This window comes from Phodopus roborovskii, unplaced genomic scaffold (assembly GCF_943737965.1).
Source record: "Phodopus roborovskii unplaced genomic scaffold, PHOROB, whole genome shotgun sequence".
Classification (NCBI taxonomy): Eukaryota; Metazoa; Chordata; class Mammalia; order Rodentia; family Cricetidae; genus Phodopus; species Phodopus roborovskii.
Genome location: NW_026126485.1, coordinates 16,683,657 through 16,697,981, shown reverse-complemented (window position 1 = coordinate 16,697,981; position 14,325 = coordinate 16,683,657). Strand labels below are relative to the sequence as shown.

At 47.6% G+C, this 14,325-nt stretch overlaps 1 protein-coding gene across 3 annotated transcripts in view; it reads right to left on the bottom strand.

Moving 5' to 3' along the window:
• Positions 1–7,306: 7,306 nt before the first annotated feature.
• Positions 7,307–14,325, bottom strand: part of Proser2 (proline and serine rich 2) — a 33,100-nt gene continuing 26,081 nt past the window's right edge. For all 3 annotated transcript variants that reach the window (XM_051194874.1, XM_051194876.1, XM_051194875.1), the window contains exons 3-4: positions 11,718–11,970; positions 7,307–10,140 (exon numbers count right to left, since the gene is read on the bottom strand). In XM_051194874.1, coding sequence (XP_051050831.1) covers positions 9,137–10,140; positions 11,718–11,970 — 1,257 coding nt within the window. In that variant the 3' untranslated portion in view covers positions 7,307–9,136. The remainder of the gene's footprint in view (positions 10,141–11,717; positions 11,971–14,325) is intronic.

Below are 14,325 nucleotides of genomic sequence, written 5' to 3'. Positions count from 1 at the left end.
TTAGCTGCAGAGGTAAGTGTAATGTGGCCCCCACCTCAAAGACACTGTAGTCTAGTGTCCATTCCGCACCTTAGGTTACTTCTTCCACTGTGTACCTTGGCAGAGAAAGACACTTTGTGTTTTCAGGCCATGCATTAGAGTCTCACAAAGGGCCTCTAAAACTCCAGACTATGCCTGGTGTGGTAGCGAGAACTTTAATCTCAGCACTCACGAGAGGCAGGCAGATTTCTGAGTTCCGGGCTATCCTGGTCTACGTAATAAGGAAGTGGTGTATGTGGGACACAGCCGAGAGCCTTGCTGGCCACATAGATCCCCAGTGTTCTGGCAGAACTGGGCTGGCATTGCTAGGAAGGAGACCCAGAAGGGAGGCTCTGGGAAGAGTGTCATGTCCTCCACAGGCTGAGAAAGGACACATGAAGTGCAAGCTCAGAGACACAGCTTTATTCAGTGCTGGGCTTCTGAGCAGGAAGCCAGGCAGGCAAACCCAGCCCCAGAGAAGGAAAATAAACTTGGACATATATTTTTAGAAAGTGGGCAAACCCTGCAGCTCAGTTCCCTGTGGAACAGAATCTAAAACCAGTTGGCTGTGTCTCTAAGCAGGAAGCCAGGACCCGCAGGCTGCATGCTGGATGGGGGCCTCTGTGGAATACCAGAGTGCTCTATGCTGCTGCAGCCATCACTCCAGGTCCCCAGGGTGGTGAGGGACTTCCCTACTGTCATCGTGGTGTGGGCAATGGCTGTGGTGGTGGATGTGTGAGCTAGTTATGTGGTAAGCCTATGATCTCACAAAGGCCCATCCATGACCCCGAGAACCGAGTATGGCTCATCCCCATCAACCTCCTTGAGGTTACAAGGGGCAGTCCCATAGTAAGCAGTCAGGGGCTGGGGACTCAGAGGCAGGTGATCCTCCATGTGGGTGGAGGCCCTTCACCCTCCAAAAGCCTAACTGCTACTTAGTTCACACCAGCCCTCAGGTCCTATTAGACTTTTTCCATGCTGAGGTTCAAGGTGCTTAGGCCTTTCAGGACATCTTTCCTCCTTACTAACATGTAGGGTACTATGTGGCATCTGATTTTGAGATCATGTGGATCTGATTTGTTTCTTTTTGTAAAGTCTCGTGTAGCCCAGGCTGGTCTCACATCCACTGTGTAGCCCAGGATCACCTTGGATGATCACTCCTGATCCTTCTGCCTCCACCTCCTGTGTGCTGGGATTGCAGAGGTGGCCTCACACCCTTGGCTGGATCTCAATTTCAGAAATAGCAAATCATTCCTAGAATTAAGACTGTAAAACCAGGCGGTGGTAGCACACACCTTTTTTTTTTTTTTAATGATAATTTTTTAAATTTAAATTAGAAACAAGCTTTTTTTACATGCCAACCCCAGTTCCCTCACCTTCCCCTCCCCTGTCCCCCCACCAACTCCCATCCCATCCCCTTTCTGTTCTCTAGGGAAAGTGAGGCCTTCCATGGGGATCTTCAAAGTCTTTCATATCATTTGGAGCAGGTCTCAGGCCCTCCTCATGTGTCTAGGCTGAGAAAGTATTCCTCTATGTGGAATGGTCTCCCAAAGTCCATTCGTGTACTAGGGATAAATACTGATCCACTACCAGAGGCCCTATAGACTGCCTAATCCTCCCAACTAACGCCACATTTGGGGGGTCTAGTTCGGTCCTATGCTGGCTTCCCAGCTATCAGACTCGGGTCGATGAGTCCCCCTTGTCCGTGTCAGCAGTTTCTATGGGTTTCTCCAGCCTGGTCTTGACCCCTTTACTCATACCTTTAATCCCAGCACTTGGGAAGCAGAGGCAGGCAGAGCTCTGTGAGTTCAAGGCCAACCTGGTCTACAGAGAGAGTTCCAGGACAGCCTCCAAAGCTACAGAGAATCCCTATTTGGGGAAAAAAAAAAAAAAAAAAACAACCAAGACTGTAGAAGGTGGATGATTGAACTGGGGGAAAAAAAAAACTTAAAGGAAATAGTGAGGTGTTCTTTTTACAACCTGGCCTAAAGGCACAGAAGGTAGTCATTGCCAGAAAAAAATTACAAAAATAGCAGCAAGCTCAGGCAAAGGGTAGAGCCTCCCAAGGCAGGAAACACTATGTCCTTTGATGCAGGCACATCCCAGTAAAATGGGATATAAATGTCAGCAATACCATTTACAGACATAGGCAGAAATGTCATCATTTGTGCCAAGATGGTTAAAGGGCCCGAGTTTGCACAGTGGTCGTTACCATAAAGGGAATGGGGTAGTCACACAGGGACCATGTATCTTTTCTCCCTTGTCTTCTTGGAGCCTGCAGCCCTGGCTAGAGCCCCACACTGAGGCCTCCTGGTCTTTCCAGTGACCAGGACTACAGTGGACAGCTGGGCAACCTCTGCCCCCAGTTCCCATCTAGGTGGTTAGGAGCCTTTGTGCAGAGGGCAATTTTGGGTTTCAAATCAAGGTCTGGGGAAAGGGATGGAAACAGGGAACAAAGGCCTTGCCTTGAAGGGCTCTTCCAAATCAGAGGTCAGGGGCTCCTGCCCTTGCTATAGGGCCTGGCACACAGCTTCCCCTCTTCCTAAAGATTCAGTTGTATGGGCTCCAGGCTCAGATTCAAGATGACCCTAGCTCACATTATTCAAAATAAAAAGACCCCAGTCTGCTAGTAGGAGGACCATAACTCCAAGTCTGGGAGTGAGCAGGAAGTGACTCCAGGGAGATGAGATAGCTCTATGGAGAGACACTAGATGGGATGCATCCCCTCTTGATGACCTGGTGGGTTGCAGCCAGCTCCACATCTAGGAGAAACGACGACGAGGAGGAACAGTGCTGCCCTGGCTTGAGCATCTGTGGGAGGTGAGCCAACTGCAGGCCAGGGACCAGGGCCACGGAAGCAGTGGCCCCAGGAGGCCCTGGTAGAGAGAACCCTTCCTGTGAGTGGCCACTGCACACGCCTCTCCCCCTGGCAGGTAGTCACAGTCTACAAAAGGTATTTACCCCCACTCAATGTGCATCCTGTGGAAGACACAAGGCTTTGCTGGATAAAAAAAGTTGATATAGTTTGGCACCTACAGTTTTACCTCCCAAGCTTTAGTGATTAAGAAAACACATTTTAAGTAGAGCCTGGTGATGTATCCCTGTAACCCAAGCCACTCCAGAGACTGAGGCAGGAGAATAAGGAGTGTGAGGTCAGCCTGGGCTACTCTGTCTCAATAAACCAAAAACAAACATCAAATAATATTCTTTAGTTATGTACTTGCTCCCACTGACTGACATCATACACATTTTAATTCTGTTCTTATGGAGTGAACAGAGAATCCGGGTGTGTGGCATACACCTGTAATCCCAGAATTCTGGAGGGGCAGATAGGAAGACTGGAAGCTTGAGGAAGCCTGCGGGTGCTGATGGCTTGCTGGGGGAAGAGTGCTTGTTACTCAAGCATTATGATCTGAGTTCAGATCCCCAGAACCCACATAAAAAGTCAATCATGGTTTTATGTGCCCGTGACACCAGCACTGGGAGTTGGGGGCAGACAGAGGATTTATGGGGCTTGTTGGCTAGCTAGTCTAGCTGGAAACAGTGAGCTCCAAGTTCAGTGAGACATCCAGACCCTGTCTCAAGGGAATAAGGTGGATAAGGGTGATAGGTGAGGACAACTGACCCCCAGGTACATACAATCACATACAGTATACACACACACACACATACACACACAGACACACATATACACACACACAAACACACGAACACACAACACATACACACACACAGACACACACAAACACACAGACACACAACACATACGCACACAGACACACACATACACACACAGACACACACACACAGACACACAGACACAACACATACACACACATATGCACACACACACAGTCATGAGTACACTGAAAAATAACTTTACAGAAAGCTTCAGAAACATATGGATAAGAATGTAAAAGAATATGGCTAAGTTTATAATGTAAGCATTGCAGCTTGGATGGAAAGCTATCCTGGCAGCTGGGAGCCAAGGAATACCACAAGGTCATACCACATGACAACTCACACAAGAGATTTATTGGAAGGGAAAAACCAGGAGGCTGTGTCTGCTCCTGTGAGAAACAGCAGCAAACTGATCAGGATACAGGGCTTATATAGAGTTTCTCGGGAGGGGGTGGAGTTTTTCAGCATGGAGCTTTCCATGGTGGAGATTGGTGGGATTTCACATTTAGAGTTTGGGCTTTTTACTCCGTAGGGTTGTAGGGTTGGGGGCAGGGTCCAGCAGTTAGGGCAGTTAGAGTATCCTTGGTTGGAACCTCAAAGTTGGAGGTCCTTAGGGGAAGGGCCTAGCTCAAGGGGCTTACATATAAGGCAGGATATAGGCAGGAGATACTCCAACTCCAGTTAAGGGCTCCACAAGCCCTTTTCATCCTGCCTCACAAGGCAGAGGCCTTCTTCCCCAAACTCAAATGCTCACACACCAAACAAGTAGACAACAAACCAATTAACAAATGGACAAAGTCTACCTATTTCATGGGCCAGGAAACGTTTGAGCAATAGAATGAGATAGAAGCCAAAGAGATCTTTGAAACTTGCTGTCACAGCAACCTGCAAGCAACCTAATTTAAGGTGTCTTTTCCAAAGGCCACAGAGACCTAAAGTCATCATTAGTAACAAGGTCAGGCCTCTAGCTGTGTGTGGCAACACTCAAGGCCTATATACTCATCTGACGAGCACCAATCAGAGATGCCAAGGGCTGAAGTCAGCCTGGTCGCTCTAGAAGAGTGTACACATCCACACATGTGCTTGCACACACACAGACACAAAAGCCAGCTCTCTGGTGTAGGTAGGGTTTCTTGTTCATTCAGCCTCACCCTTTGAAAGTATTTCCAGAATTTTGGCTAGTACCCTCGGCAGCTTTGCTGCACACGCACATACTCTGAACTAGAGTTTATGAAGTGTGACCTGTTTGTCAGTGACTAGGTTCAGCTTCCAACTGTGAATTTTCACCCATGACCACAGCAGGAATGGTACAGTGGGGATTGGAGCCCTGACCCTAAGAGTGGCTAGTCTATAGTTTGGAGTTGCCCCTTCCAAGTGGTCTGGAAGCTCAGAAGTCTGGCCCCATTGAGGAAATAGATGGCTCTGAGAATGCTGAGGCAGGCTTGGGATTTGAGGACCTATATAAAGCATACATGAAGACCTCTCCTAACCTGCCTTCTTGGTCTAAATCCCAGGATACCTTAAAGCAATGGAGCCTGGATGAAGACCCAGGGCAGACCACTAGGGACTGGTAAGGAAACTTCTGAGACACATGACACTCTGAGCTGCTGTCCTCCTGTGGACTGGAGAATGTCTGGTGGTTCACTCAGACTTTGCTGGAAATCCTCATTATGCCTCCTTCCTCCTTTAGTAGTTGCACAACAGAAAGTTCATGTAGTTCAGAGGACAAGGAGGAAGACTAAAGGAAATAGTTTCTGTTCCTGGGGGTTGTTTATGGCTGCCTACCCCCAACCCCTCCCAGGGAAGTCCCCAGGAGGGAGTGTAGAGCCTGCTGTCACAGGGTGACTGACATTTCTGAAGTCTTGCTAATTTTTGAAGACCTCATGAGGTCATGAAGACCTCAAACTTGCTTTGTAGCTGAGCATGACCTTGAACTCATCTGCCTGCCTCCACCTCTAGAGAGGGACCAGCACAGCGCTGCTCCATGGCATCCAGGCACCTTTAAAAGCACTTCAACTGTCACTCACTCAGACTAATTCCTTCTATGCTGAAAAGTATGTGTGATGGCTCTAGGCAACTCCAGAGGCAGATTCCCAGTGTTGCTTCTACCCCACTCCCTCCCCCCCCCCATCTGCTCCTCACCTCCCCTCTGCTCAATACACACCCTGGGGTTTTGATGCCCAGAGAAGGGTGACTCTGGTGGAAGGGGGTGAATGGGAGGCCAGCGGCTGGACTGAATTTCCAACTGGGCCTCCATTTCTAACTCAGTCACAAAGAGCTAGGACATTCCCAGGACACAGCAGCTTAAAGCCTGGGCTCCTCTTTTCTCGGGTATGTGAAAGCAGCTTGTCCGACTGGTAGATTAGAAAAGGATAAGGGACTTGTCCCCAGACTTTAAAGTCTCATGAAGAGAAGACACAAAACCTGTTCGGTGACTTGTCACTTTAGAGAGAACAGAAACCTCTCCAGGTGAACATTCACAATCCTCCCCTTCCTCCTTCCATCCAGCAGCCTTGGCTGGAGACCAGGGCGAGGACAAGGGACCCAGAGAAGCAAGGCTGCTGCTCATCCAGATGGCACTACTATTAGATGACTGAAGTTTGAGAACACAGTTTAGGGCAAAACTTAGTTTATTAACCTTGCCAGGTGACATCAATAAAGTACCCAGAGAGAAACAATGTCTTCATTGTACGCATATCAGCTAGGAAAACAGCTGTGTAGCAGACACACATTTTTTTTTTTTTGATAAGAGTAAATTGTTGTCATATTTATCGTCTCTTTCTTCCTCTTTAAGACATGTTAAAGAGCTGATATCACCTACCAGTAAAAATACCCTCTAAATCCTGGGAAAGGTGCTATCCCCACAGCTGCTGAAGCTCTGGGGATTTGGGAAGAATGCACTTGCCTTTGTTTTGTTCTGAACTGATACTAGGGTTCCAAAGGCCTCATTGATCAACCCCACCCAGATCTTCATGAAGGCTAGTCTCCAATGGGGTCCTACTGCTCCCCACTAGCAGTGTGTGCAAAGAATCCTACAGTCAGAACTCCGCTTCTGTAGCCCTGGCTGCCTGTATGCCCCTGATTGATGAGGGCTCCATGATCACCACTGTGCATGGCAGGGGCCTGGCGTGTCTGGTGGGTAGCATCTGACTCTTCACTTGCTCTTCAAGCAGAGTTACAAGAGGGTGTAACCTTAGGAAGAGAGCAAAGAGCAAAGGGTCTGCCTATTTTGTACAGATGAGCAGGCACACTAGGTAGAGCAGAGAGGGGGCAGGAACTGTAGCAGGCAGGGGCTTTTCTCGGGAACTGCTATGTAGGGCTGTGGCTGCAAGGCTCTGTGTAAAGAGCCATTAATAAAGGAAAGGAGAAATTGTTTTGTTTTTCTGGCTTTTACATAATATGATAGAGTTTCCTAAACATGAAGAGATGTTTATAAATGTCACCTGAGAAGAAACCAGGAACTTAGGATCTACCTTTTCTTTTCATTACAATCTTGCTTTGAAATATGGTCTTTCAACACTGGGAGCTAGATGTCATTTAAGAATGTCACATCACATAACAGCTGTGAGAAAACTAATGCTTTTCAGACACACAGAAGGGCCATCACTCACAAAAATGGGGCTTTAATCATTAGGGCTTTGGACACAAGAAACATTTAAAGTAACAGTCAATGTAATTATGGATTAAATAGAAAGAAAACATGAATAAATATATAACCCTTTAAAAGCAAATAATATAGTGCATAATGTAATACAGTTGTTTATAGGTAAGATAAAAATTGGTTTTTCAAAAATGTCATTACAAGAATATATTAATATACAGTCAAACTCATTCTATTCACAATAAAGTTCTAGGAAAATCCTCTACAAAGGATATTTGTAACAGCTGTATCGAGACCTTCAATTACTAAACACTGTGTATGGCATCTCACTTTGCCAAAGGGAAACCTCCTGGCTCCTGTCAGCAAATCCATCATAAGTAGGAACAAAATTAAAGGTACTTTTTAAAATTTAAAGTCATATTTAAATGAAGACTAAAAAAATGTTCGAGATGACTTCAGGAGAACAAGAGCTGGTTGAGTTGCTGGACCATGGTTCTGAAGAAACAATATGTAACTCACAAGTTAATTTTAGTACAGTGAAAATGGCCTCCAACAGCCGTCAACAGCTTGTTTAGAAGTCTGAGACTCAAAAGTACTCAACTGGAAAAGAGTTCTGTAACAGAGCTGCCTAGGACCGGTGGGCGTGGCTCTCAGGCCAGCCCATCCCCATCTATTTTTAGAGGTCTGCGACTCCAGCCTTAAATAGTTTCGATAATAACACTTGTGGCCACAACTCTAAGACAAAGTCTGGGAGAAAAGGAAACTTCATGTTGCACAACTCGAGGTCACAGTTTTCTCCTTCAGATAATTCCTGAGAAGTTGTTCATGAACTCAACCAATCAGATCGTTTCCTTCTGTCTACTAGCTGCCTGGCAACACAAAACTAGTAAGGGGACAAAGAAGATTTTAATTTTTCTTTAAATGAAAAAAAAGTTGTGAAGTGAAAACAGGAACTATCTTGCTTATTTGAAAGCAGGAAATGTTACTTTAATTGGGAACAGAACATACTGTTGAGGAAAAGGTACTTGGGGTTCATGCATCCTTAGCCGACTTCCACAATAGGAGTAAGAATTCTTAGTGCCCCATTACAATGCTAAGGTGTATGAGAGAAAAGGAAGTGCTCATATCCTGTAGTTAGATAATGGTGTCTTCGGAAGTAGATACTTATGTACTAATAAATGTGCATACATACGTTAGCTTAGGTACATATAGTTATATACAACACACTCATTCACACATCCCAGAGTTGCACGAGATTTGCTTTCTCAAAGTTACTGCCTTTCCCAACTTCGACCCCCGTTTTACTCACAACTCAAAATTACAGTAAATCTTACTCCCACCATCTTCCACCCTTAAAAACAAAACAAAAATAAAAACACCACACAGGCAGACAGACTGCAAAGTGTACATTGACACTAGAGAAAATTGAACAAGCATTTCTTTTTTATTTTCGAGGAGGGAGAATCCTGAGCGCCAGAGCTACACTGGCTTTCAAGTCCTGCGCGTGGGATAAAGGGCCAGATGAGAGATCCTAGACCAAGTCAATTCAAGGCTGTCCTCGTGTAAGTAAGTCATAGCTCAACTGCAGCCATGGAAGCCCACAGGTTCTAAAGGTTATTCTGTAACCCCAGCAAAGAAAGAGGGCAGCTCCGGGGTCTGGTCCTTGCCCCGCTGGCCTCTGACTCCATGCTGCACTGGATACAGGGGTTGGGGCAGAGACTTCGTCCCTGAACATGCAGCACTTCGCGCCGCCCCGCTCCTGTGCTTATAGAACCGGACACCCAGTGCGGGCATGCAAGGTCTACCTAGCCACTCGGGTAGTCCCACCCATGGCCCTCACAAGTTCTCCTTCAGCAGCCCGAGCTTGCGCAGGGCCTCACGTCGTGCTTCTTCCGTGGAGCCGCGGCCTGCGAACTGCACTGTGATGCCCTGAGGCCGGAAGCCTGCAGCCCGGGGGAGCGAGCCTGTGCGTTTGCGGGTATCCTGGGGGCCATCCAGGCGCGGCTCATACAGGCTGCGGCTGGCGTTCTGGCGCACAAGCTTGCCCGCTACAGCGGGGTCTGGCCGGAAGGTGATGGTCTTGCTGGTGGGGACGAAGGCACTGGGCTCGCTGCGCAGGGCCTCGTGCACGCTCTGGAAGCCGTTGGCCAGCGGCGGCTGCTCAGTCTGCACAGCCCGGGACTGCTGCGCCCTGGCTGGGCCTCCTGCACGCGGTCCCCCGAGCTCCCCGGCCACAACCACCTTGCCCTGGGTATCCGCAGAGCCGCCCCTCTGCTCCTCTGCCTTCTGCCACCGCTCTTCCGACGACGTGTCGCCTGCAGTGATGAAGGACATGCCATTGATATTGGCCAGGACTTGGGCCTTCCGCTCCTGCACGTTGACAGCCGCCTTGGAGATAGTCTTGTTGAAGTCCTTGCCCGCGCTGTTGGTCACGCTTATGTTGCTCGGGAAGCGGTGGATCTTGGGTGCCGGCTGGGTCGTGTGTCGGTGCCACAAGCCAACATGGTCCCCATTTCGAGAGGCTATAGAAGTCGGCGTCCTCCATTCCCCAAGCCTGCCCTCCTTCGATGGGGAGGTGGGGGACAGGGCTTCGTTTCCCGCCAACTTCTCAGAAATTTTCTGAGCAATCACCAGGGGAGTGGGCACAGAGCGGGATAGTTTGGGATGCTCTGCTGGAGGAGAGGGGGACATCAGCTCCTTTCGGGGGGCAGAGGGCACAGAGACAGGCGGCAGAGGAAACACTTCGGGATCTCTGGAGTCTGCTAGAGGCAGGGAATTCTCAGCGGCTTGTTTCCCACCCCCAGGAACAGAATTGTCCTGCTTTGTAACAGGTGGGGCCCCTGAAAAAAAAAAAAAAAGAGAGAGACCTCGTAAGTTTTCACTCCAGTGGAAATAGCCACGTGGTGTTCCTGCCACTCGAACTTCAGAGAGTCACAATGCCTAATCAAAATGCTGGTGCTGCTGCCCGAACTGGTAAGAGAGAAGGCAGTCCATCTATTCTCAGAGACATACGCTGAGAACCAGCTGATTCCCGAGAGGGTGGCGACGACTTAAGAGCCAGAAACAGCCAGTTAGGGAGCAGTCTAGAAAGGTACACCTCTGAGGGTCCAGCATGCTGAGGGCACGTGACAGGAGGCAAGCAGTGATCACCTCATTGGGAGTCTTTATAGAGGGGACACTGAGTGGAGGATGGGGTGCCCATCTTGAATCCCAGCACTCAAGAGGGAAAGGAAGGTAGATCTCTAAAGTTCAAAGCCAACCTGGTTTTCACAGTGAGTTCCAGGACAACCAAGACTACATGAAGACACCCTATCTCAAAAAACAAAGATATGATAATAGCAGGTTAGAGAATTGCTGGGGACACATGTTGAATTTTCCAAACCCATTTTTCTTTGGTATGATTGTGTGATCTAATCTTTTTTATGTTTTTGGTTGTGAGCCCAGCCTTTAATGGCTGAGCCATCTCTCCAGCCCAATCTAATCTTTTTTTAAAGGATCTGTCGTTTCAAATTACTTTAGGAACTATGCTTCAAAACAGAAATGTTAAAATAAATTTTAAAAAATTAATGTCTCTTCTCTCAAGGGCTGGCTGAAAACCATTCTCTTTATGTATGGGATCCATGACTGCGGGGTGTCAATTCTGGGAATGCAGTTTGCTTCTAAGGAAAACACACATAAGCTAAGAATGGTGGCATACACTGTAATGCCAGCACTTGAGAGGCAGAGACAAGAGAACTGAGTTGGAGGTCAGACTGGGCTAGCTCCAGGCCAGCTGGGGATCCTTGTCTCCACAATCACTGGTGTTTATAGTCTGCAAGGCACAATGTCTTCTCTCTTATTTCTTTCTTCTCTTGTCTAGTCCTAGGTGCCTCCTTCATTTATTTTTCAATATCATCTCCCATCAGCAAATAGAGGCTGTAAGAAGCATTTCACTGACCATTTCTTTCCAGTTCTACCCCATGACTCAATGGGTATAAGCCTACCTCATTGATGCTGCTCAGTGATGCATAGTGGACAGAGGAGGGGCTGGCCTGGACCTTGTCTGCTCTGTGTTGGACTACTTCACAGAGCCATGTGTTAGGAATGGAACATAACCTTGCAGCACAGATCAAGTGCCCATGACACCTAAACATACACACAGTCTATATGCTCATTTGGTCTCTCTTTCTCTCTCTCTCTCTCTCTCTCTCTCTCTCTCTCTCTCTCTCTCTCTCTCTCTGTGTGTGTGTGTGTGTGTGTCTCCTTTCAGTTGGCTTTCTTTGTTACCTGTTTTCCCTTGCTAGAGAGAGTACCAAAAGTCTGATTCTCCCTTCTAGAAGCTTCTATATTGACAAGCATACACAAACAGAGCAGGAAGTGCTGGTGTGCCTTGGGTGCACCACCAAACCAAGTCAAAGGCATGGGGACATATGTGTACCTGCTACTTGAGGCACATCTGCAAGGCTCTCAGCTTCCCTGGACACAGGTCCCGGCTGTACTAAATCGATGACATCTTCCGGTTCAGAGTGACTGGAAGGGCTCTCTTCCAGAGACTGTGGAGAGTGGCAATGAATGCCACTGTCACACAGGGCTGGCTCGTCAAAGTCATATTCCAGAGAATCAAGGGTCTCTTCAAAGAACAGGATAACATCCTTTTCCTCGTGTGTGAGGTGCTTCAGGCTCTCGTCATCCTGTAAGTGGGTTTGGGGGTTGGTGAGAGATAAACAGTGATGTCAGCAAAGAGAAAGAGTCACAAAGAGTAAGAACCAATACCTAGCCTAGGGTAGACTTCTCTGTGTCTTAGAAGGTCCCTGCCATTTGGGACCCACTGACAAATGACCTGTAAGTCCCTCGCTACTTTTACTGCATGGGGAAAAAAAAAAGAAAAGATACAATAGATGCAGAAAACCCAAGGCCTTCACCCCTGTCATGAGCTCTAGCGCGGTTACCAGTGAGTCAGTACAACAGAGGAAGTCTCCTCCAGGAGTTCTGCCACCAGGCATGCTGTGGTCTCCACACTAGAGAAGAGCCAAAGCTGCATTTGCCCCAGTGCTGGGAGAGTCTGTAGCCAACCTGCTGGGGTACTGTGTGACCTGGACTGAGCTCAGCCACGAATTTAATGAAGGTGATGCTTGATGGCAGAGCTGGCTGAATCGCCCTCAGAAGCAACTGGGTCATCCCTGAAGAAAAGGTTTATCCTTGAAGGGGTTTGTGGTAGAGGCAGTGCAGCTGGGTTGATGGGGAGGAACTGTGCAGAAGGTGGAGGGGGCACAACAAAGCCAAGTGGGTTCCCTGGATAGACAGAGCACTGTAAGGGCCCTTGGCAGGGAGGAAAAAGAGTTGGAGAGCCCAGAAAGGATTCTTTCAAGGTAGCGGCTCAGCAGTACCAATTCATAGGTGAAGGCCAGTCAACACTTCCCACATGAGAACTCCAGCCAGGGGCTGAAGATGACTCACAAGTAAAGGGAACACAAATTCTTTCAGAGGCCCTGTGTTCAGTTCCCAGCACCCATGCAGGGCCGCTCACAACTGCCTGCCACTCCATCTTCAGGAGATCTATGCCCTCTTCTTGCCTCATTGGGCACCGTACTTATGTACATAATTAAGAATTAAAAAATAGTGTAAAAAAAACTCAATTCACGTTTTTGGGACAGTCTCGAGAGCTAATGTAGTGAGGAGAAGGATTGGATCTCTGAGTTATTTGGAAGCAGAATCTGTTCCTCGTGTAACGCTCTTTTGCACTATAGTTGCTGAACACCCAGGCTTTTCACCTCCATTAGACTTTACACTGAAGAGTCACATTGTAGGGGCTGGAGAGGGGGCTCAGCAGTTAAGAGCACTGGCTGATCTTCCAGAGGTCCCAAGTTCAAGTCTCAGCACCCACATGGCAGCTCACAGCTGTCAGTAACTCCAGTTCCAGGGGATCTGACACGCTCACACAGACACACATACAAGCAAAACACCAATGGGAAAAAATAAAAGTAAGTTGTATATATGTATGTGCATACATATATCATGCATATATATTTTAAAGACTCACATTGGCTATAGCAAGACTTGCAGATTTTCTCACATCCCACAGTGAGTTATTGTAACCAAATGTCACCATGTACATCTGTTCTGACCTTTTGATGCCCAGAACAGAAAGCTTCTAAGAAAACCAGCAATACTCATTTTTATCATTAAAAATGTATGTACACAAAACATACATGCATATGTGTATACATGTATGTATGTGGTAGGAGAGAAAGTTCAGTAGTTAAGAACACTTGTTGCTCTTACAGAGGACCTGGATTTGGTTCCTAGTACCAACATGATGGCTTACAGCCATTCATACTCCAGTTCCAGGGAGCTGATGATGCATAGACGTTCATGCAGGTAAAACAGTTATACACTTAAAGTAAGATAAAATGCGCCCCCCCCACTGCTGGGGGCATCTGAGTGTCATAGTGCGTGGCCTTCCGACCTCACCTCTTCACCACACACCTTATTTTTGTTGGATGCCCACATTCCACACGTGCCTCCCTCAGTCTCTGCACAACAGTTCTCAGTCTTCCATCCACAACTGTCTCTTTTTCTTTTTTTTGAGACAAGGTCTTTCTGTGTAGCTGTCCTGGAACTTGCTATGTAGACCAGGCTGGCTTTGAACTCACAAAGATCCTCCTGCCTCTCCTTTCAAGTGCTAGCATTACAGGCAAATGCCACCAAGCCCAGCTCATTCATTGTTCCAACACAAGTCCTGCAAGTCTAAAGTCATTACGACTCTTGGCATAACAAAGATCCCTCTAGTTAAGTTTCACCCACTATGGAGTTTGTCAGGGTGACACGACAGAGATAACAACCATTACACAAGTGTTGACCTCCACTGCTGAAACATGAAGTCTAGAGAGATACATTCATGCTCTCTTCCCTACTGTGACCTTGTGCAGGGCACTTCGGCGGATGCATGCCTTTTAAAAGATTTTTATTTGTGTGTGTGTGTGTGTGTGTGTATGTGTATTGGGGGTGAGTATGAACAAGAGTGCAGTGCCCACTGAGGCCAGAAG